The following is a 24,681-nucleotide window of genomic DNA, read 5'->3' as shown; positions in this document are numbered from 1 at the left end:
GGCATTAGCCAATGTTTGCTTATGTTCAACAGCAGTACTACAGATATTGTCTACTGAAAGCAAGACCCACTTCACATATTTTTTCTGACACAAATATTAATAATAATTTCAGAAAAATGAATGTGCAGTGCAAGACTTATTGACAATATAATTATGGTTCTGTGTGTTGATAGCAAGTTTAGTCAAAGATCAGGTGAAGTCAAAGATGGATCAGCAGAGGCACCTAGTGGAAAAACAGACACATTACAACAATTCATTGTTCTTGCAATGATTTCGCATAATACTGTACATGCATTAAAAAAAATTAGATGCACAAGTGCATCCATGTTTCCACTTTCTGCCATATATGACTTGCCACTTATACAGCTTCAGGGATGGGGTGGACGACTATTGCTGCTGCTGTTGCTTACATTTATAGCCTGCCATTCCTCCAAAGACTTTAAGGTACTGTACATGGTCATCCCCCCCCCCACAACACATACATTTATTGTTATTATTTGTCTTCCACACACATATCTCAAGGTGATATACAAAATTCCATTCAAAGAAATAAATATTGTTGAAAGCAACATGGAAAATAACCTCAGATAAGCTCAAAAACAATAACCAACTAGGCACACCTAAGGCAGAGACTTATTCAGTGGTGAAAGTCTGTCCTAACAACAATCTTGTGAGGTAAGCTAGTACGGGAGATATGAGACCCAAGGTTATCCAGTGAACGTCATGGCTGGGCAGAAATTTGAACCTGTTTCCCCAATCCTAGTCCAATATTCTAACCATTTCAACATGGTGGGTCTCCAAGGGATGTATGAATTTCCATTTGGAATGTGACAACATGTGAGGGAAACAGCAAGTATAAATGCATTTTCATGTGCTTTGCTGCACACTGAATAGGCAAAGCCACTTTTGCCTTCTGTCGCATCCCTTCAGGCTGTTGTAATAACATATAGGGGCTTGCTGAAATACTCCTTTCTTCAACAAGTCAAACTGTCTTATTAAGTGGCACACCATGATCTATTTTGGGTTTTTTTTCCCCCCCAGGCTCTTCCCTATGTGGCTCTTTTAATAGTGATGCTGTTTTTTATCTATGCTGTGATCGGGATGCAGGTAGGTGATTTCCTAAAATTAATGTTTTCACATACAAAAGTATATATGGAAGTCAACAAACACTTGTAGGAAAATGATTTGATTGACCCAAATATTTTGACAAAGTGCACAAAAATAGAGTATATTGAAAGAGATGTGCCAATAGGACTTTGATGTTCATATTTGTTATGTCAGTTCAAACAATTTGGTGGAGACAATGGAGAAGGGGCTTCCTGGTTCATTTTGAAGTTGTTTGGGGGTCTGGAAATGTATGGTCAAGGAACGAGGAGCAAGCCCCTGCTGCTTTCTTCATTTTATTTATTAATTTTTTACAGAGGTTGTTCACCATGGCTGGGGCAACATTAGAGAAGATTAATTGCTTTCCCAGCTAGTATAAATACTTAAATGGATATATTCACGTCAAAGGATCAAAACCCCTGTAAAAGGATGACTTTGACCTGTGTTGAGAAGATTGCTACAGTTGCTTTGAAGTACAGGTGAAAAACCACACCAAATCCTCTTAGAATATTGTACCTGCTTTTTAGCAGTTTAATTTAGAATTTATCTAAACATTGGCATATGAATCTTAGTTGCAGTAAATCTTATATCTCTTTTAACCACCAGCCTTATCTGAAATATCATAAGAACATAGGAGTCTGCCTTACACCAAGTCAGACTATTGGGCCACATAGCTCCGTATTGCCTACAGTAACTGGCAGCTACTCTGTAAGGTTTCAGGAAGGAGACCTTCCCAGCCCTACCTGGAGATGCTGGGGAGTGAACCTGGGACTGTCTGAACATAGGCATACCTAGGTTCCTTGTGCCCTTGGCCAGGAGCTGTATTGACGACCCACCCAGAAAAGAATCTGAGAAGCAGGTGAGATTGCTTGGACAGGAGGAACACGCCTCCTTGTGGCTGGATATTGCTTTCTGCCTGGAAGCCGCTCCAAGGATCTCTTTCCACTCCCTCCTGCAACAGCAGCTGCAGCTTTTCCTTCTGGAGATCTCAGAGGATTCCTTCTGCAGGCAAAACAGGTGCTTTTGCACCCCCAGGACAGGCTGCTTTTGCCAACCCCTAAGTATGCCTCTGCTTCTGCACGTAAGGGCAGATGCTGTACCATTTAGCTATCACCCTTCACCATCTGGTTTTGCACTGCCAGTCTAAAATCAATTGATGAAAGAGCTACATTGACACAATTGGTTTACAACTCGTGGAACTTCAGTTTGTGTCATAATTTGAGGCTGGCATTGGGGAACCATGCCACCCGTGACTTCAACAGCTGTGTAGCAGGTAGAAATTCAATAGGTTACAATTATAGGAAAAGCATCGCCTGACAGCATTTTGTCAGTCAGACACCCTACAACTTATGGATAGCTACTGATTTATTATTGGGCCTTCCACCCCACTCACAAAAGAGGGCACAAAATTGTGTATGAAACACACATACACACAAAGCAAATGTTATACATATGTGTGCCTTCTTTTCCAGTGGGGGTGGAGAGCCCAATCCACAAAGTGTACTGGACCAGAAAATGTTGGAATCCCTGGTTCAATACATTCAATCAAGTTCTTGGTATGCGTGTATGTTGCAGAGAAGAAGTGAAGCTTTAGAAACACACTTTTTCCTTCTGCTACAACGTGGTGTACCTGGCAGTGTTTATCTGTCCAGTGTCAGTGGTGGTGGGTGGATTTTGCCCACACCACACCATTGTCTATCAAACACAATATCTTATTTCCCCCCATATGCATGGATAGCAGCCATTCACTTACATGGGGGGGGGGGAGGGAAAAAAGTGTGTACTCAGGGGCAGAACTGAGGTGGGAGCTAAACTACCCCTGGGTTTGCAACTCTCCCAACAGCATTGTTTATTGCAACCCATCTTCCTCCATGCAGATTAAACCTGCTCCTGTCTTGGTCATAGTATAATATGGTTGCTAATGTAATAGAGACAGAACCCACAGAGCTTCCTTTTAATATATGACAAGGCAGAAATGCACCTAATTTGTACACAATATTTAATTATCCCAGATGAATGTTGGACACTTTGCCTCATTCAAGATTTTAACAATCTAATTGATCTTATTATATTGCAAAACCAATATTTCTGCAAAAAAAGAAATATCTGCATTAAAATGTGTATCTTTGTCACAAACAAAGTTCTTGCATTAATCTATATTTTGAATTTGACATAACGAAGAAATAATTAGAAAAGGTTCAGGCAATTCTAACTCACATTCATATTTTAATAAATAATTAATAAATATTGGGTGCTAAGTATTTTTTATTATGTCTCTTCTCTTTGGCAATCACTCGTAGCAGAGTAAGATTGTCTTCCACGAACACTGTCTTAACAGTGAGTCTGTATAGGACTGTGGAGGCCAATTCTGGATCCACATGTCCTTCCACAATGGGGACATAGGTTTCCGGACGGGAGTTGATCACGTGAAGGTTTGTCAAATGTGCCTTCCTCTTAGCTCCTTTCTCCTTTTCGCCCTGAGTTCATGCTTCTTCAAAGTCCATCACACCTTTGGTAAAGGCTGTTCTCCAGTTGGAGCGCTCGCAGGCCCAGTTATCAGTACTTATACTACATTTGTTTAGATTTGCCTTGAGAGTGTCTTTAAACCCCTTTTGCTTTCCATTTTTGAGTTTGGAATAGAGTAGTTGCTTTGGAAGACAATAATTATATCCTCCTCAACTCTGCAAAGTCCCATTTCCTCAGCTACTCAACTCTTAATGGGCATGAAGGGTTTTGCCAAATCCCTTGCAGTGAAAAAGCCTGGTGAGAGTTGTTTGAATCCACTTGATGCAAGAGTTCCCTTTTTTAAAAAAAAAATGCCCTTGAGACATTACTATTGAGTCATCAGTTTGGATGCACCAGAACTGACAGTTACATGAGACTTTCCTATTTAAGGAAAGAAAGAAAGAATCTATCTTAGCTGTCTCTTCTGATACTAAGCATCACAATGCTTAAGCTTCACCAACTTATGTGACCAAGTGGAAAAACACAAATTGATTATGATGGATGACGCTGCCCAGCTGAAGCTTCAACAAGTGTGCTTAGAGGAAGAATCTTCTTTTCTGTCGTCTTCTGCATTGCAATCACTTCTACATACTGTACTTTGCTAATGAGTAAGATGAAATGCTGATTTTAGCCTAACCATTGCCCCTCATTTAGTCTGTTATATGAAGAGCTTAAAAGAACAAATGAAATATCTCATGGAAACATTGCCTCATACTCTTCTTTCCTGAGATGAAAAATATGGCCTGCCTCAGAGTATTTAATCTGTCCTCCTGCAACGGTAACTCCCAACACCCCCTCAGAACAGCTGCAACTGTCATTACTAAAATAGTGAGTCTGAGCCTGGGGGAGTCTGAGCCTAGAGAATTTCAGAGTACTCCTAAGGCAACTAACTTAGAATAACTTCATTTTAAAAGCAATTTTCTGCCTCTCATGCTTAATTTTTTAGAACATTCCTGTATTTCTTTCTCTTTAAAAAGCATGATGCTCAGAAGGATATTGCAGCACCTAAGCCTACCAGCATGGGACGCGGGTGGCGCTGTGGGTTAAACTACAGAGCCTAGAACTTGCCGATCAGAAGGTCGGCAGTTCGAATCCCCGCGATGGGGTGAGCTTCCGTTGCTCGGTCCCAGCTCCTGCCAACCTAGCAGTTCGAAAGCACCTCAAAGTGCAAGTAGATAAATAGGTACCGCTCCGGTGGGAAGGTAAACGGCATTTCCATGCGCTGCTCTGGTTCGCCAGAAGCGGCTTAGTCATGCTGGCCACAGGACCCGGAAGCTGTACGCCGGCTCCCTTGGCCAATAAAGCGAGATGAGCGCTGCAACCCCAGAGTCGTCCGCGACTGGACCTAATCGTCAGGGGTCCCTTTACCTTTACTAAGCCTGCTAACAGGATTTTCTAGAACCACCACATGTGCAGAAATCAACCAGATTCTGCAGCACTTGCACATGAAAACAACAAGGAAAATATATCTCACAAGATACAGAGAATTGCAAGATGGTAGCCCTACTATAAATTGTAGCATGATACTGAACTAAAGTGCTGGGTTCATGCATATGTCACAGAATTAATTATTTCTGTACTGGTTCTTAAATAACAGAAGAATGTTCTTTAAATTTAAATGTAAATTCATCTTTACATGGCATCATCTTCACTTATATACTGAAGCTAAAGTACTTATAGCTGTCAAATGAAGGGAAAGGATTTCTTGGCAAATCTCTCCTAGCCTGCCTAAGCTCTCCAAGGATTGTGTGTGATGTGGCCAACAGAATAACCCTGTAATTTTACATACACAATGTGTAATCTTGTGCTCAAATTTTGTAACTAAACCACTGTAATCCTCTGTACTTATTTTTGAAAAATATTTGTATTAATGTCATTTGTAAATTGAGAGAAAACACACATTGAGTTATATGGATAAAGAAAAACTGAAGGGCTACAGAAGCTTTAGAACAGATTAGAATTTAACACAATTCTGCATAATTTTAGAGTTGGCCTTAAAATTCAAAGATTCAGTTACAGAAAAGGAAAAATAGAGTTCAATCAAATATCTACACAGTACTGGGGAACAGTGTTCAAAACTCCCATTGTTCTAGGTGCATTTTGTGACAAGGGATTTCATGAGTGCGAGCAGTTTCGGAGCTCTGGCCACAGTACTGCACCTAAGATTTCAGATTAAAACTGCGGAGTGAAAGAAAAGAAGAAACTTTTTCTGCCTCCCCACTTCCAGCTACTCTCTGAGAAGAGAAGAGACTGGAGAAGAGGCCATCTTAAGAATATTAGGTGGGTGGGCAGGGGAAGGAATAGACCATGTGAAAAATGAACATATTTCAGCTGCAGTTCATTAATTTTCAGCATTGTATTATTGTTATTAAAAAAGTTTGCCTAGACATTCTGGCGTTGCGTCCATAACCTAGGTTTAAGGTGCCATTTAGCTCCTAACTTTCATATCTTAGTAGGCTGACGTTGAATCTGCTCTCCCGAGGAATAACCCCACTGATCCTCTGCGACCAGTTCCAGTCAGGCTGGCAGACAGCAGTCCTGAACACCCTTCAGAAACTGGGTGTTGCCCCTCAAGCCCTTCTAAGTCTGGGGTTGGGCCAGGCAAAAGCTACGGTCAGGCAAAGAATCATAGACACTGAGAGACAACAGGACTGCTCAAGGTGCCCCGACTGTAATATTGGAGAAATCGAGAGATATATAGCCGCACCGGCAGCATATCTCTTCTTTCTCGTATCCAAAAATGCAAGGAGGGCTTTTACACTTGCCAGAAGCTCGGCTCTGCCCTCGCCAGTCCTGGAAGGATCCTTTTAAAAAGTCCCATATGCTCAGAGACTTTGTGCCTGGTCATGTGGGGATATAGGAAGCCCAGAGCACTTGTTCTTTAGATGTCCCTTTTATGAAGAGGCACGTAGTGAGACCATTGATCCCCTGCTGGTGAGGCTCGCTGACCTCCCGGAAAAGCAAAAATTTGACCTTTTCCTGTCAGGCAAAGATCATAAGATGACCCGGATGGTTGCAAGATTCTGTTTACAGATCTGTAGGCACAGACTATCCCCCAACCCAAACTAGTTCGTTAAGAAAATCCCCAAACTCGATTCCATGGGTGACTCTGGATCATCTCTCTGCGGTAGCTTATCTTAAAGTTTTAAATGTCTATACACTTATCGCATTTATAAATTTTAAGTTTATTGTTGTACATTGTTTTAAATATTTGTTTTCCTTCTGGGATTGTAGCCCCAAGTATGTTTTATAAGCTGGTCTCCGACCGTAATAAATTATCTATCTATCTTAGTTTCTAACACTGCTGGGGAAAGATGTGAAACAAATGAGTTTGAATATCTGAAATGTGGAGGGTGCATCCATATTTTATTTATTTATTTATTTAAAATAAATAAGAATATTAATGTGATAGCTAGCATGAAGTATAATCTTACAAGCTCCTTTTTTCTACTAGGTGTTTGGTAAAATTGCCCTGAATGATACCACAGACATAAACCGGAACAACAACTTTCAGACCTTCCCCCAGGCAGTACTACTGCTTTTCAGGTGGGTTTCACACTTGTTTCCCTGGTTCAACTATATCATGGAGAAGTTAGTCACTGTGTCTAAGAGAAGCCACCTTACACTTGGGCTGTGATCCAATCAATTTGATACCCTGCCCAACAATAAATGTCCAATGATTGTTAAGATCTGATACATCCAAAATCTCCTAAAATGCATCTGCTCAAAGTTCTTTGCCATGACTAGCTAACTGAAGAATAGGTTGACAGTCCAATATTGCAAACATTGTGGCTGCTTTTGAACCATGAGTTACACTGTGCTGCAGGATAGTTAGTTCCCATTAGGTGGTGGAGCAGACATGACATGACTAGCTGAGCCTTTAATCTCTAGATCAGAGCTTTCCAAACTGTGTGTTGTGACATGATAGTGTGTCATCTGCAGTGTATAGGTGTGTCGCGTGAATACTCCTTGTGCTCCTCCCGGGGCTGGAAAGGGGTTAGGTTAACCTCCAGTTTGCTAGTAAAACTGAATTATTGTGTCACAAAATGATGCATATCTAAAAAAGTGTGTCACCAACATGAAAACTTTGCAAAGCTCTGCTCTAGATTATTCAGTGGTAAAGACAAATTACCTTCTTCCCATCAACCCCTTTTCAATAGATGTGCTACTGGCGAAGCTTGGCAGGAAATCATGCTGGCATGCCTCCCAGATAAGAAGTGTGACCCTGAATCCTTGGAATCAAACAACTCTACTGAAGGTGAACATTCCTGTGGGAGCAGCTTTGCTATCTTTTATTTCATCAGTTTCTACATGCTGTGTGCCTTCCTAGTAAGTATATGCCAGCAGCTTATGAGTGTTAGTGATTAACATGCACTTAACTTGGAAACATAGGATGCAAAATTTTGCGTGACAGACTACAAAATATGTCAGTCATTCTTACCTACTGGGTTTGCATAGACCATTTATCTCTCTTTTAAATTACTTGGTCTTTAATTTTGCTTGCTTACCACTTTATTTTACTTTATTTTATCCATACTAGTATTTGTTGTATTAAACAGAGTATGCAGGTTTGTAACTATATAATAGATTATATACATAGGATGCTGCCTTAAACTCGATCAAGCTAGTGGTGCCTTTTCCATCACCTACTACTTGTTCCTTTTCAAAACAAAGTAATGAAGTCTAGGTTCCTTTTCAGTTAAATGTTTTACAGAGTTTTCTTCTTCAAAAACTCAAATTCTGAATTGTGCATGGAAAGGAACTTCAATTGTGGATGTTCTAGCATGAAATACTGACTATTATTGTTGTTTCTGATCTTCCTTGCAGATCATTAACCTTTTTGTAGCTGTTATCATGGATAATTTTGATTACTTAACACGGGATTGGTCTATTCTGGGTCCTCATCATCTGGATGAGTTTAAACGGATCTGGGCTGAATATGATCCTGAAGCCAAGTAAGTCCCAGGACCATGTTCCAGATACATTTTTAGGAGAATAGTTGCCCTAACTTCTGTCTATTCACCACTGAATTTATTATTCTAAAACCATAGTTGTGGCATAGCTAAAAGTAACAACAACAACACTTTTGTAAAGCATTTTCAAGTGTTGAAAGTGCTTCACATGCATTATCTAATTGTTGTTCTTATAATAGCTCAGTAAAATGAGTTATATTATTATCCTCCCTATTGCAGGTAGGAGAGACAGAGTTGTTTACTTAAAATAAATTGTTGACCAGAATGCAGCATAAGTAATTTTGGAGAATGCTCTAGAGAGAAGAAACTTTAGCTGAATAACATCCTTTTGTTTTGAGAATTTTAAAAAAGGTTTTACAAAAGACCACTATTTTTAGCTGAATTTAGGACCATGAGGACTCAAAACCCAAAAGATCTGGACCAAAGTGTCAACCTCTATATCCAACACCACAGAGCAGTTATAAGGAAGGTATACCTGATCAGAACTGCTTTTACAGCGCATACGTGGGTGGTGCTGTCGTCTAAACCACTGAGCCTCTTGGGCTTGCTGATCAGAAGGTTGGCAGTTTGAATCCCTGCAACAGAGTGAGCTCCCGTTGCTCTGTCCCAGCTCCTGCCAACCTAGCAGTTCAAAAGCATGCCAATGCAAGTAGATAAATAGGTACCGCTGTGGCGGGAAGGTAAACGGCATTTCTGTGCGCTCTGGTTTCCGTCACGGTGTCCTGTAGTGCCAGAAGCAGTTTAGTGATGCTGGCCACATGATCTGGAAAGCTGTCTGTGGACCAACGCCGGCTCCCTTGGCCTGAATCGAGATGAGTGGCACAACCCCATAGTTGCCTTTGACTGGACTTAACCGTCCAGGGGTCCTTTACCTTTATCCTTTACAGTGCATAAGCAAAACATAGCCAGATTATTTAAGAATACAGAATGCAGGTGGAAGTCTTTACTCATAATTGCATATATTTGCACAGTTGCATTCTAGTGTTAGTTAACTTTTCTTTTGTTTTTCTTACTAAATGTGTTTAGAACCTGAAATGCATTATTCCTTTATAAAGGATATTCTGTAGAGCAGGGGTGGCCAATGTGGTGCCTTCCAGATGTTGCTGAACTCCAACTCCCATCATCTCTGACCATTGGCCTTGCTGGCTGGGCTGATGTGAGTTGGAATCACCAACACTTGGAAGGAACAACATTGCCCATCCCTCACCATAGAGGCTTTTATTGAATTAGAGAAAGTGAGTTTTTCAGGAGTAAATTTATAGTCCTAGTTTCACTAGACTAGGAAAGCAGGTTTATTTTCAGTGTCACAGTGCATGCTGCTACATCATGGGATAAAATCCCTTAGAAAGTCAGAGGGAGTATACTACACTGCTATAGTCTTAGAAAGAGGCAGATGCACAAATCATTGGTTTTTCTGAATTAAGAGATAACTGATTTAAGTACGTTTTGTTGTAAAATCCTACCAATTCAATAAAAACCCATATTATTGTATGTGTTTTGCATCACTGCAACTTAAAAGCAAGAGTTAGTTGCAATGCCCTGGTTTTTGTTAAAACTAACGTCATAAGGTATAGGCCCTAAATCAAAGCCTGTATCCTTTGCTTCCTTTGCAACAGACACAGCATAGAATTCAATTCAATTGTTACAGCTTGCACTAGCTCCAGAATAAAAATAACAACAGAATTTGCTATATACATACAGAAACAGTTGGAAAATATCCTGAAAATGTAGGGTGATACAGGAAGGCAAAGCAATAGGCCAGAGAGCCTGAGATCCCAATTCTTCAATATGAACTTCTCAAAACTCAAGATGAACAATTCTCAGATTTAGTATTTCATTCCCAACACAGAATGCACAGCATATTTGAGATACTTTTTTTAAAAATTATCTGGGTTAATCAAAAACCAGTAGTAGGGAACTGGCATGCAACTTGGGCCCTTAGCAATGAAGGCACTCAGGCTCACAGGATTGTATTTGACTCAGATAAACTCATATAGTGTAGGTGGAATTCAGTGTCATATTATGATGATTGTTCCATCTGCACATGCATTTCTGACTGCTAGACACAACAATTTCTCCAATCCTTCCCCTGCATGCTATTTTGGGGGTTCTCTCAACTCTCTTAGAGGAGATGAGGGGAAGGTGCAGGGGCAAGAAGATGAGAAAAGCCCCACTGCACTAGCAGGAGTCCTTGCACTGATTCTCACTAGCACAATGAGTTAGTTAAATCTGGTCCTGTATTCCTAACTAAGTGACACGTCCCTTTTGCACTTTCTCCTATAGGGGACGTATCAAACATCTAGATGTGGTGACACTGCTCCGTCGGATACAGCCTCCACTGGGTTTTGGGAAACTCTGTCCTCACCGGGTAGCTTGCAAGGTATGACACTTCTTTCTTTTTACAAAGGCGATCACATTAACAGAATCTAATCTTTGTTGCAGTGCTGTTTTTCTAGAAAAAGAGGTGCCGGAACTCACCTCCCTTGTTCTCTTATTATGGCAATGGCACCCATCTGATAGGTGCTGGAACTGAGTTCCGTATGAAAAAAAGCCCTGTTTGTTTGAGACCTCTCACTAGATCCAGACATTAGTCCCTACTAAGTATTCTATGGCTCTCGTAGCAACTGGTGTTTAGGATATGGCAAAACGTGGATAATGTTGCCTCTCCAATTTAATGTCAACATGTCCCTTAGCTGCTATGTTCTGATCAGACCTACCCACTATGGGGAGGGAATGTGAACTGATGTCGATTTGCTTTAAGAATATATCTCGTATTGGCCTGAATATAAGCCTCACTTTTACGCCAAATTCTGACTGTGAAAAGTTACACTTATATTCGCAACCTTATGGTATGCAACCATGAGTGTGGGGCAAACAGTGCCAGGAGCACAGCAAAGTGGCACCCGCCCCATAATAATAATAATAATAATAATAATAATAATAATAATAATTTTATTATTTATACCCCACCCATCTGGCTGGGCCTCCCCAGCCACTCTGGGCGGCTTCCAAAAAAATATTAAAATACATCAAACATTAAAAGCTTCCCAAGGCCGGGAAGGGAGAGAGCACGGCTCCTCCACTCCCAGTATGCAGCCAGGAGCAGCGAGGAATGGAGCGGCTTATATTTGGGTATTTTTTCTTTTTCTCCCTCCAATTTTAAATGTGCAGCTTATATTCGGGCCAATACGGTATATCACACCTTTGTCCAAAAATGTGTATCAGGGCAGTGTATATAAAAAATTAAAATCCACAGCAATTTAAAATGCCTTCCTTGGGGAATGGGGGTTCCAATACAGAGAAGGCACTGTTTTGAACATATATAATGTATTTCTCCTAAAGGTAGTACACAGAGAAGGCCTCCTCTGATGATCTTAATACACAGAAAGGTTGATATGGGAGGAGGCACTCCTTCAGAAATATAAAGGACACCAACCTTTATCTTTTTCTTCCTCCAACCCCTTTCTTTGGTATCATATTTTTCAGATTGCAAATAAATGTAGTAAATAAATAAATCCCAAACCCTGAGCCCAATTTTAGGTAGGCCTCAGTGCTGCAGCCATCTCCTGTCTAGACTTTTTGGTTGGACTACTGTCAGCTTCAGCAGCTGCCTGCATGTGTCTGCACAGGCCCATGTGGGTGTGAGAATGTGCCAGAGAGCAAGATGAGAGAGGTGACTGCAGCATGTAAGGACCGAGCCCTGTGGAACCCCACATTGAAGGTTCCACAGGGCTGAAAAGCATTCCCCAAGCAATACCCTCTGGGAATGACCACCCAGGTAGGACTGGAATCACTGCAAAGCAGTGCCACACACCCCTCCCCCAGTTCAGACAGTCGCTCCAGAAGGATACCATGGTCGATGGTATCGAAAGCTGCTGAGAGGTTGAGAAGAATTAACAGAGACATATCTTCCTTGTCAAACTCTGCCTCCTCCATCCTTTAGTGACTGGTAAGCCTCAGTAATTTACAGCCCTCTCACATGAACCCTGGAATAGAAAGTTTGAGAACTTCTGATTTAGTCTGTTGGTAGCTGGACAACAATGCAGCATTTTCCATGAAAACTTCTGGAAATGGTCACTTTTGGATGCAATATACCAAGTTTGTCCAGGAAGATTCAAAAGTCAAAAAAGAAGGAACCTGGGGGTGAGGGGTATAGCAGTATTTGAGTTAATTTTGAACCTGATAAGAGAAAAGCATATGAATAAATATAGTTCATTCAGCATAATATTTTCTCTATTTTTTCAATCCTCATAGCGCCTTGTGTCCATGAATATGCCACTAAATAGTGATGGGACTGTCATGTTTAATGCAACTTTGTTTGCGCTGGTCAGAACAGCACTGAGGATCAAAACAGAAGGTAAGACCCTTAAGGTGCAGTATGATTGTGTGGGATACTATCAAGGCTGGGCCATGGACAGCAGCAGTTTGGAGTGAGCCAGGAACCGGGAGTCAGGACTAAAGACAAATACAGACCAAAGTGCCATTTATATTTAGACAGACATCTAGTGACTGGGGTAAGCAGTCTAGTCACATTTTTAAGGTATGGTTTTTACACCTATAATGACTTATAATTTAATTCATAACAAATTAATTAATTCTTCAGTTTAGGCAGGTGTGCAGTCATGTACAAAATTACCTTATTATAACACCATTCTTTTGTGGCTGGCAGAGATATATGACTTTTCTGAAGGCTGTTCGCACATCCATGTCAGTATGTCAGAATACATGGGTCAAATGTGACAAATATGACTTTGCTTTTACCCTGTTCAAATTAACATTTACAAAGTGGCTGTCAACTAACTTTCAGGATTAATATAGTGATGTAGTAAAGCTAAGTTCATAATACAGAAAACTAGAACTGAGTACACAGTTAATTCATCATACTTCATTATGACTGTGATAATGTTTTATTATGGTTTTATATTTGCTGGAAGCTGCCCAGAGTGGCTGTGGCAACCCAGTCAGATGGGCGGGGTACAAATAATAAAGTATTATTATCATCAATCTAGATCTATTTAAAGTTCATCCATAGCTACAATTGTTGTTACATGAAAGCCTTAAATCTCTAGCTATATAAGAATCACATTATACAAATGTGTTAATAGTAGCCCTGAGTTTTACTTGAAAAGGGTCAAGTTGACCCTAATTGCTAGTGTTTTTGCTGCTCTTGAAATTTCCTCCCGCTGAATGGAGTCTTTATTTGCACTACAGTTTTTCTTCCTGGATGTATCTGTATTCAACATTATAACTATGTTAGACCTGGCTTTATCATTATACAGGGGTGTATTATTTCTAGGGTTATTTCCCCTGTATTTCTCACTTTAAGAATCCCTAGATTGTCTTCACACAACCTTTCCAATGAGAGAGGAGTATTCCTTTTGGGGGGGGGGGAATAATTTTTTATTGATTTCTTCTTTCCACAATAAGTGATAATTCCACAAATAACATCAAAAACAGGTTTTCCTCCCTTTCCCCGTATATACATTTATCCTTTCAACACTATCTCTTGCGAGATTCTTAAAATCTCGCTACTTCCCTCCATTTCCACTTCTGGTTCTTTATATATACCAAATTCTTCTGCATTTCCATATCTATGCTTAACCCATTATTATATCCTTAATTATCCAAATTTCTGGTAATTGCAAGAATTTAGTTGAAGCCTGTTAATGTTTCAGCTTGTTTATAATATTTTTGCACATATACAATAAATGTTTCCCATTCTTTTTTAAACTTCTCATTATCATGGTCTCTGAGCTTTGCTGTCAGTTTTGCCATCTCTGCATAGTCCATAAGTTTGATTTGCCATTCTTCTTTCGTTGGTATCATTTCTTCCTTCCATCTTTGAGCTAACAGGATCTGGGCTGCTGTTGTGGCGTACATAAATATCCTCTTCTGTTCTTTGGGTAGTTCAGCCCCTATTAATCCTATTAAGAAAGCTTCTGGGTTTTTTAACAAAAGACATTTTGAAAATTTTTTTCAATTCATTATAAATCATTTCCCAGAAAAACAAATACTTTTGAGGAAACAATACATATGTGCTAAGGAATATTCCTCTCTCAGTTTCTGGGAAATGAGAGAGAAGTAATCCTTAGCACATATGTATTGTTTCCTCAAAAGTATTTTTTTATGGTAAAATGCACAAGCTCACCGCAGTGTTGGGTGGCTGTAGTAATTTGTATCAAGCAACATGGAAACCTGATTTTGAAAAGCTAATCTCACAGAAGTTTTAGGATGTTTTTATGAGTGCAGATCCCAAAATCTGCTCTGTGCATAACCAGAAGGAAGAACATTTGTAAGTCAGTGAGTTGTTGTTTAGTCGTTTAGTCGTGTCCGACTCTTCGTGACCCCATGGACCAGAGCACGCCAGGCACTCCTGTCTTCCACTGTCTCCCGCAGTTTGGTTAAACTCATGCTGGTAGCTTCGAGAACACTGTCCAAACATCTTGTCCTCTGTCGTCCCCTTCTCCTTGTGCCCTCCATCTTTCCCAACATCAGGGTCTTTTCCAGGGAGTCTTCTCTTCTTCTCATGAGGTGGCCAAAGTCTTGGAGCCTCAGCTTCAGGATCTGTCCTTCCAGTAAGCACTCAGGGCTGATTTCCTTAAGAATGGATAGGTTTGATCCTCCTGCATTCCATGGGACTCTCAAGAGTCTCCTCCAGCACCATAATTCAAAAGCATAAATTCTTCGGCGATCAGCCTTCTTTATGGTCCAGTGAGTAGGTAGTATTTAATACTACACCATTTCAGTCAAATCTATCCCCAATCTGAAGAAAGGAGTTGGGGGTTCCTTACTAGGATGTAGGCAAGTGGGGATTTCCCTGCTGCATTCTGCCCCCACCCCATTCCAGCCTGTTCCGCCCCCTTTCAATGCCAAAAACTGTGTGTGTGTGCAGTCACATGTGACTTGAACTCATGCGAGTGTGGTGTTGCCTGTATCATCTTTTTTTGTCCTCCCCTAACATTAAGCGGTTTGGACTCGGTTGGACCTTCCATTTGACCTGTTCTTTATTCTGTTTGGATTTACAAAATGCTAGGTGAAAATGTGAAAATGGTAACTCACCTTTCAATAGCAGCAGTAGAAAAAGACAACCCTGCTTTCATTGATTAGCGGTGTCTGAAGGTATCAGATATGGCTTACTCAGTCAAACTGACTAATATGATAACAATTAGAGAAGGGAGACAGCAAAATGTGTATTTATTGATAGATAGAGTTTCTTTACCATGTTTTAAGGTGGATTTAAGCAACAGTGCTTGTGTTCTGTGAACTTTGCTTTTGCAATTAATACTGCAAGCTTTGCAATATATGGTTACATAACTGCATATACAGTGGTACCTCGGGTTACATACGCTTCAGGTTACATACGCTTCAGGTTACAGACTCCGCTAACCTAGAAATATTACCTCGGGTTAAGAACTTTGCTTCAGGATGAGAACAGAAATCGTGCTCCAGCAGCGCGGCGGCAGCAGGAGGCCCCATTAGCTAAAGTGGTGCTTCAGGTTAAGAATGGACCTCTGGAACGAATTAAGTACGTAACCAGAGGTACCACTGTATTATTATGTACATCTTGTATATTCACCAAAAAATAAATAAATAAAATGCATGCCCTTCTGCTTTATCCACATGCAGTCTCTCACACCATGCTATGCAGGTCATAAAAGCCAGCAAAAAGTTTTTTTCCTTCATTTTTTTGTACAGGTGTTATGTACTGAGTTGAATAGGATCCAAACTGAAGCAGTCTGATTGGTCCTAGAACAATAGGATTCAGAATGCAGCAGTCTGATTGGTCCTAGAACAATGCAGCAGTATGATTGGTTGGCAGGAACCACCCAATCCTGCTCCAGATAGAAGTGAATCCACAACCTGATTGGCTTACAGTAGAATTCCAGAATTAGCCAATCATGTGCAGCCCATTGTGTAAATAATGTATATAAAGCAGATACTGTGAGGGGACATTTATTCATTCCTCCTCACCACTATGAGCTGAATAAAGAGCATGAAATCACTTTGCGACTCTGAGTATATTTCACTGGCGACGAAGGTGGGATCCCGCTGAGCTGACTGCCACACACAGCACCGCAGCACCGCCAACTGCCGCACCGCTGCCTCGCACCGTGTATCCAGGCTTCAGCTCCGGGGCACAAGGAACTCAGAATGGCAGCCAACAGCAGCTTCTCGCCATTCAACCCAGCATCTGGAGACTGGGAAGCGTACGCCTCCCGTTTCACCTTCCTCCTAGAAGCCAAAGGGGTCACCGACGAAGAAGACGCCAAGAAGAGGGCGATATTCTTCAGCGTCTGCGGAGAGGAGACGTTTGAAATTGCCCGGGCTCTCCTTGCGCCTGAAGACGTCGCTACTGTTCCATACAAAACAATAATGGAACAGCTGAAGGGGCACTTTTCGCCGCAGCCCTCAGTGGTGGCTCGTCGAAATGCCTTCTACGCAAAGCGGCAAGCCCCTGGGGAAACCATAACTGGGTTTGTGACCTCTCTCCGCCAAGCCGCCCGGTTCTGCAACTTCTCAGAGCTGGAGAACATGCTTCGTGACCGCCTCGTCGGTGGCCTGAAGGATGAGAAGCTGCAACGACGCCTCTACGCTAAGAAGGACCTAACGTTCCAGGTCGCTCTGGAGGAGGCCCTGGCAACAGAAGCTGCCGAGAGGTCGACCCAAGAGGCACGGCCGAGCCTGCCATCCCAACCGAGGGTCCACCATGAAGACCTCACCGACGACTCAGGATCCGACAGGGAGGAGGTGCACCGAGTACAGCAGCGCACTCAAGCAGCGCACAGACCACAGCTGCCTCGACGAGAAGGAGGGAACTGCGCAAGCTGCGGGGAGAGTCACGAGAGGAGGACCTGCCGTTTCCGCAACGCAGAGTGCAGGCAGTGCAGAAAATCGGGACACATCGCCCGGGTGTGTCGGGCTCGGCCCACCCGACACCAGGCATCAGATGACCAATCCAAGAGCCCCAGGTCCCGGGGCCCAACGCACCAAGGCAACTCGACGGAGCTCACGGACTTCCAGGTATACCAGTTGCCCCACCCCAACGTAGAGAAAATTTATGTAGAGGTACAGATAGAGGGGGCCCCATGCCGCATGGAGCTTGACACGGGTTCAACTCTATCCATAATCTCGGCAAGGACCTTAAGGAAACTGTGTCCCACTGGGGGTCCCAAACTCAGGCCGGCCCCATTCACCCTCCGGGACTTCCAGAAACGTAAGGTCCCCACAATGGGGGTGGGGACCTTCAGGGTGCAATACCGAGGGCAGACGCGGCAACTGGACTTGCTTGTGGTCAAGGGCCCCTACATTAGCTTACTGGGATTGGCATGGTTTGGACCACTGGGGCTAGCTGTCACCGGGGTGAACCACACTAGCTTACAAGTGGACGTGGACGCCATATGCAAGGAATTTCCAGGGGTTTTCGATGGGAAATTGGGACAGTATACGGGCCCCCCCATTGCGCTACAGCTTGACCCCGCAGTACGACCGGTCAGGCTCAAGGCCCGCCGGGTCCCGTTCGCCTTGAAACCCCGTATAGACGAGGAATTGGACCGACTCGTAGAGCAAGGAGTGCTGGAGCCGGTGCCTAATGCTCCCTGGGAAACCCCAATCGTCACACCCGTCAAGCCTAATGGTTCGGTCCGCATCTGCGCAGACTACAAATGTACCATAAACAAGGCCCTCACGGCCCACGCATACCCAGTGCCAGTGGTCAGCCATGTCCTTGCCACCCTGGCTGGGTCGAAAATTTTTGGCAAGCTGGACTTGGCCCAAGCATATCAACAGCTGCCAGTAGATGAGGCCACAGCAGAGGCACAGACGATTGTGACGCACAGAGGAGCGTTCAGGGTAAAGCGGCTGCAATTCGGTGTCAGCGTGGCACCAGGCATATTCCAGAATATAATGGACTCTCTCCTTAAAGGGATTCCTGGCGTCACCCCCTTCTTCGATGATGTGTTGATTGCCGGCCCCACACCAGAGGAGTTTGAGGACCGCCTCCGCACCGTTCTGCACCGTTTCCAGACGGCGGGTCTCAAGGTGAAGCGGGAAAAATGTCTACTAGGAGTGCCTCAGGTGGACTTTCTGGGATTTATGGTGGACGCAGAAGGGGTCCACCCGACTGGGGACAAGGTACGGGCCATTTGTGATGCCCCAGCGCCCAAGAGCAAGACTGAACTTCAGGCCTTCTTGGGACTATTGAACTTTTACCATTCCTTCCTTCCCCACAAGGCGGCGGTAGCGGAGCCCCTACACAGACTCCTGGACAAGCGGGCCCCTTGGGTGTGGGGCCAGCGCCAGGAGGCCGCATTCCAGGCAGTCAAGGACTTGCTTGTCTCAAACTCGGTCTTGGCACACTTCGACGAGAGGCTGCCGGTGGTGCTAGCATGCGACGCCTCACCCTATGGCATTGGAGCTGTCCTGGGGCACCAACTCCCGGATGGAAGAGAGGTACCGGTGGCGTACTTTTCCCAGACACTCAACACAACCGAGCGGAACTACTCGCAAATCGACAAGGAGGGTCTGGCAATCGTAAAGGGAGTAAAAAAATTCCATGATTTCTTGTACGGGCGGCCCTTCACCGTGGTGACTGACCACAAGCCGTTGCTTGGCTTGTTTGCCCCCGAAAAGCAGACCCCCCAAGTGCTGTCTCCTCGCGTCCTCAGGTGGTCAATTTTCCTTGCCAGCTACCAGTATGCACTGATTCACCGACCTGGGAAGGCGATGGGCCATGCGGACGCCCTCAGCAGGCTACCACTACCGGAAACAGGCCCTGACCCAGCACCTGCACAAGAGGTTATGAGCCTGGAGCTGCTTCCCGACCGCCCCATTCAGGCACAAGAAGTTGCACACCATTCCAAGAAAGATAGGGTCATCTCCCGGGTCCTGGACTGGGTGTGGAGGGGATGGCCCAGCAGCAGCCCCGGGCCAGAATTCGCCGGCTACACAACCCGCAAACATGAACTGTCGGCCCACAAGGGGTGCCTGTTATGGGGAAGCAGAGTCGTTGTTCCCCAGCCCCTCTGCAAAAGGGTCCTCACAGCCCTACACGAGACACATCCAGGGGTAGTAAGAATGAAGGCCCTTGCCAGGAGTTATGTGTGGTGGCCGGGGATCGATGGAGAGATAGAGGCCTGGGTCAAACACTGCCAGGCCTGCCAAGAATCCCGCCCAGATCCCCCAAGGGCCCCAGTCCAGTCCTGGGAGTCCGCCCGAGCACCATGGTCACGCCTGCATGTGGATTTCGCTGGCCCCTTTCAGGGGAAAACATTCTTCATAGTGGTGGACTCCTACACCAAATGGCTGGAAGTCGCACTGGTACCGTCCACTTCCACGTCCGCAGCCATCCGGGTACTACGCAGGCTGTTTGCAACCCACGGGCTCCCTGACACTCTCGTCTCAGACAACGGGACTGCATTTACGTCAGGAGAATTCCAAACCTTCACAGCGCAGAACGCCATCCGCCACATCCGTTCGGCGCCGTTCCACCCTGCCACCAATGGCCAAGCAGAACGCATGGTGCGGACCACCAAGGACACCCTTCGCCGCATGACGCAAGGGGACTGGGAGTACCGCCTTGCCACATTCCTTCTAGCACAGCACAGCACCCCCAGCTCAACGACTGGCCGGAGCCCCGCTGAACTACTAATGGGTCGGCGCCTTGCAATCAGATTGGACCGCCTTCACCCCGATAGAGCTCAGGATGAGGTAGTGGTGGGGGAAGGCAGGAACCCCCGGACCTTCGAGGCCCAGGACCCAGTGTACGCAAAGAATTTTGGGGCAGGCCCAGCATGGGTACCCGCCACAATCACCAGGGTCACTGGCCCCGTGTCGTACGAGGTGCTAACGGATGGGGGGCAATGCTGGCGCCGCCACTGCGACCAGATACGGCGACGATTCCCGGGAGAAAACCAGGAGGAGGACAGGTCAGAGGAGTCCCAAGGGAACAGCGGGGCAGTGAGGCCCATAGAGCAGGAGGGGCCAGCAGGAGAGGCAGAATCAGTAAATACAGAGAGGACCCGTGAGGCCGAAAGGACACCGGAACCAGAACCACGACTGAGCGAGCCGGTTGCACCAGACCAAACAGCCGCATCACAGCCAGCATCCTTGGAACACGAGCCAGAACCCGGAGCCCGGACCAGGGAACACCCCAGGCCACAACGCACACGTAGGCCGCCGGCATACCTTGAGGACTATGAATGCGACCTCCCGGGCAGGACTGGAACTTAGAGGGGAGGGGTGTTATGTACTGAGTTGAATAGGATCCAAACTGAAGCAGTCTGATTGGTCCTAGAACAATAGGATTCAGAATGCAGCAGTCTGATTGGTCCTAGAACAATGCAGCAGTATGATTGGTTGGCAGGAACCACCCAATCCTGCTCCAGATAGAAGTGAATCCACAACCTGATTGGCTTACAGTAGAATTCCAGAATTAGCCAATCATGTGCAGCCCATTGTGTAAATAATGTATATAAAGCAGATACTGTGAGGGGACATTTATTCATTCCTCCTCACCACTATGAGCTGAATAAAGAGCATGAAATCACTTTGCGACTCTGAGTATATTTCAACAGGCTTAATTGTGTTTGCTAGAATCAAAGATGTTTCTGAGAGACTTGTCTTAAAATTACTTCTCGGGCTACTGTTTCTTCTGGCAGGTAACTTGGAGCAAGCAAATGAAGAGCTGCGTGCAATAATTAAAAAGATTTGGAAGCGCACCAGCATGAAACTGTTGGATCAAGTTGTGCCCCCAGCAGGTGGTGAGCACACCTTTTTTTCTGTATTTAATACTGAAGGACAAATCAATATTTTTCCATGCAAAGAAATAATATTTATGATGGCGATGGCTAGACAAGTACTGTAATAGCCAAGAACGGGAAATGACAAGCTGAACCTCTGGTACATGGGTATTAGTGAGTAGAAATCTGCATTAACAGAAAAAATTACAAAACAGTTGAGAGCAGCCAAACAGATATAGACAACTTTATTGAAAAAATGTATTTTTCTTACTACTTTTGGAAACAAAAGAAGAACACTATGTAAGGCATTTAGATACACATGACAAACTCTGATGTGCATTTTAGGATAAGATATATGAAAAGCTACTCCCTATTGTTATCAGTTATACACTTAAATAAGTACACTGATACGTATACAATCTCCCTTTCTACCTACCATTATTTGTTCCTCTTTCTATTCTGCTTACATGTTAAACATGGAACAATAAAATATATTTTTTTAATACTCTGTAACATGCTCTGTAATTACTTGGAAAAGAGAAGCCTAGCTTCTCTTTACAGTATATGAGAATAACTACTTGCCTGGCTGGACATTACCACCAGTAAATAACTATGCCCTGGTGAATGAGAAATCAACAAATAAATATAATTGTTTTCAGCTTCTTCTATGCTTTTAAACTTAGATGATGAGGTAACAGTTGGAAAGTTTTATGCTACATTCCTGATTCAAGAGTATTTCCGAAAATTCAAGAAACGCAAAGAACAGGGCCTTGTTGGCAAACCTTCACAGAGGAATGCTCTTTCCCTCCAGGTAAGAAACAGATATTGCTTAATATTATGCTACTGATCCACCACATCCACCATTTCCATAGTCTTTCCACCAAAGATATAAACCAACGAATCTCAAACTGTGGGAACATTGGGGAGGTACAACATCCTATTTGATGAGTCCCAGACCTAATTTTAAATGTATTCTGACTAAAACCCCATTGAATGCCAGCTTTATGCTCCTCCAAGACATGGCTATATCAGGTATCCTTTTGTGTACTTTTTATTGATTGTGCTCAGCTCCTGCAGAACAAGCTTTGATTTTTCACAGGCTTTTCATTTCTATGATACCTTAATAGACACTCCCATTTATCTAAACCACTGAGCCTCTTGGGCTTGCCGATCAGAAGGTCGGCAGTTCGACAGGGGCGAACAAAGGTGTTATGACACCTGGGGCGGCAAACCGCTATGTGCGGTGCATGTGTGGCGTTGCTACATACGCCGTACATAGTGGGTTGCTGGTGGCAGTGCTCCAGCACCGTACGGACGGTGCCGGGATCCTCTGCTTGCAGCTGCAGCCGCAAATGGAGAATCCTCCATTCGTGGCGGTAGTGGCAATGGAAGGATCCCACCCGCCGTCCATGCAGCGCTGGCGGCAAACCGCTATGTACAGCGCTTGTGCGGCGGCGTTACATACAGCGCATGCATGTGGCACCACACATGCACTGTACATAGTGGTTTGCTGCAAGCGCCAGGATCCTCTGCTTGCAGCCGCGAACGGAGGATCCTCCACATGCGGTGGCGCGATGGCTGCTTGAGCCCCCACAGGGTGCCTTCTTGTCACCCCCCTGACATGGCACCCAAGGCACACTGCCCCCCCCCCGTTGCGACGCCACTGCGGTTTGAATCAGCACAACGGGGTGAGCTCCTGTTGCTTTGTCCCAGCTTCTGCCAACCTAGCAGTTTGAAAGCATACCAGTGCAAGTAGATAAATAGGTACCGCTGCAGTGGGAAAGTAAATGGTGTTCTGTGTGCTCTGGCACTTGTCACATTCCTCCATGCACCAGTAGCAATTTAGTCATGCTGGCCACATGACCTGAAAAGCAAATGCTGGCTCCCTCAGCCTGAAAAGCGAGATGAGCACCACACCCCATAGTCGCCTTTGACTGGACTTAACTATCCAGGGGTCTTTTACCTTTTTTACCTTTATCTACTCCAATATTAGAATAAGCTTCTGCAGTCATGTAGTTTGCCAGTTTTTGCTTAAAAGTGAAAACTGAAACTAGCTTCTAGCAATGGAGAGGCGAGAAGAGGCTACTTATGCCCTTCCTTGCACAACAGCTTTGCAATGTATGCCAGTTGCATCCCCAACTGTCTGGTTGCTGCCACCACACTCCCTATTAACCGCTATAAGTCCCAGGTTAGGTGAAATCTGGGAGGTCAGATAAATTGCTTCTAAAGGGACACTGTCCTGGCCCTTGCTGCCAGATTAAGAACTCAAACTTGGGTTTCTGTTTCTTCCAAACTACATAATGCACAAATCTATTATATATTGAAATGGCTAAGCATGAATTGAAATGTTGATCCAATAAATTCTACAACCCTGCCTCTTCCTTTTGAAAAGCAGGATGGGAGCAAGCCTTAGCATGGCAAAAGACAGGCATTTCTCCTCTGGGTAGGCAATGAGGAACTTCTGTGAGTGGGCGCCAGCATCTGCATAACCATGACAAAAGAGATGCGGACTCAGTATCCAACTTATTCTCCAGCAGAGAATTCCTCACTAACAGAATATAATTTTGTCTTCCATTCTGTACCCTCGCTTTGCACCCATTTCCCTCCCTCTCCTTTCCCTTCCCTCCTCCGCTTGTCCACACTGCTTGCACAGACCATGACCATGGTAACCTCCTTCATCCTCCTCCTCCTCCAGGAGTGAATCACTCACACAAAATGGTTGCTACCTGTAGTTGCATGGGGTGGGAAGGGGATCCTGTAGGGGTATAATGTGGAGGAAGTGGCAGTGGGGTTGGCAAGTGGAGCAAGCAAGGATGCAACCGCTAGTTAAGAATAACAAAGAAGGAAGAGGGAAAACAGATAAAGCAGAATATTTAAAATAACAGGAACTTGTTGGTTCAAAGCTATCTAACCTAATTATGTGACTTACAAAAAAGGCTTCTGTTCTAGTGAACAATGCAGTGTAGATACCAGCTGCAGAGTGTTATGATGGTCAATGAGGGACAAGGATCCCGATATGAGTGGCCAAAACCTGCATGGGCACAGTCCATGTTTTAAGGTTTTCCTTTCCATATTGGGTTGAGTGACAGCTGGCACTTTTTTAGCCAGAGCACAGGTCACATCTGCAAACACCTTTAGGGAAGTTGGGGGAGATGGTAGTCATCTTCTGGGAATATGGGGAAGTGCCTATCTGAGGAACTGATATTTCTTGATGTTGTTGCCAGACTGAACTTGGTGTGTGCTTTTGTACTGGTAGGTGGTTATGCCTGGTTCATTCAAGCAAAATGTAGGGCAAGAGAGCAGAGCTTTTCTCCACATGTCTTACTTACTAAGGAGAAATAACTAGGTTAAAATTCAAGTTC

At 44.2% G+C, this 24,681-nt stretch overlaps 1 protein-coding gene and 1 long non-coding RNA gene across 19 annotated transcripts in view; one reads left to right on the top strand and one right to left on the bottom strand.

Moving 5' to 3' along the window:
• The window catches only part of LOC308457616, a 107,176-nt gene that overhangs the window by 49,818 nt on the left and 32,677 nt on the right, over positions 1 to 24,681 (bottom strand). Inside the window, exon 4 of one of the 12 annotated variants that reach the window (XR_013977036.1) lies at positions 44 to 223. The exons of 10 other annotated variants lie outside the window; for them this stretch is intronic. This is a non-coding gene — a long non-coding RNA (uncharacterized lncRNA). Of the gene's footprint in view, positions 1 to 43; positions 224 to 12,576; positions 12,762 to 24,681 lie in introns of those variants that run through there. One more of the 12 variants, XR_013977037.1, reaches the window with a different exon arrangement.
• Positions 1 to 24,681, top strand: part of CACNA1C (calcium voltage-gated channel subunit alpha1 C) — a gene marked incomplete at its 5' end in the record, with an annotated part of 488,103 nt that overhangs the window by 433,654 nt on the left and 29,768 nt on the right. For all 7 annotated transcript variants that reach the window (XM_080971552.1, XM_080971554.1, XM_080971553.1 and 4 more), the window contains 8 exons: positions 1,042 to 1,107; positions 7,064 to 7,155; positions 7,770 to 7,938; positions 8,437 to 8,564; positions 10,866 to 10,962; positions 12,837 to 12,939; positions 21,239 to 21,340; positions 22,003 to 22,130. In XM_080971552.1, coding sequence (XP_080827678.1) covers positions 1,042 to 1,107; positions 7,064 to 7,155; positions 7,770 to 7,938; positions 8,437 to 8,564; positions 10,866 to 10,962; positions 12,837 to 12,939; positions 21,239 to 21,340; positions 22,003 to 22,130 — 885 coding nt within the window. The remainder of the gene's footprint in view (positions 1 to 1,041; positions 1,108 to 7,063; positions 7,156 to 7,769; positions 7,939 to 8,436; positions 8,565 to 10,865; positions 10,963 to 12,836; positions 12,940 to 21,238; positions 21,341 to 22,002; positions 22,131 to 24,681) is intronic.

The sequence above is a fragment of the Podarcis pityusensis genome (genome assembly GCF_964106645.2).
Source record: "Podarcis pityusensis genome assembly, chromosome: 10".
Classification (NCBI taxonomy): domain Eukaryota; kingdom Metazoa; phylum Chordata; class Lepidosauria; order Squamata; family Lacertidae; genus Podarcis; species Podarcis pityusensis.
The sequence above is the reverse complement of the archived record's forward strand: the minus strand, read 5'-3'. Positions and strand labels throughout refer to the sequence as shown.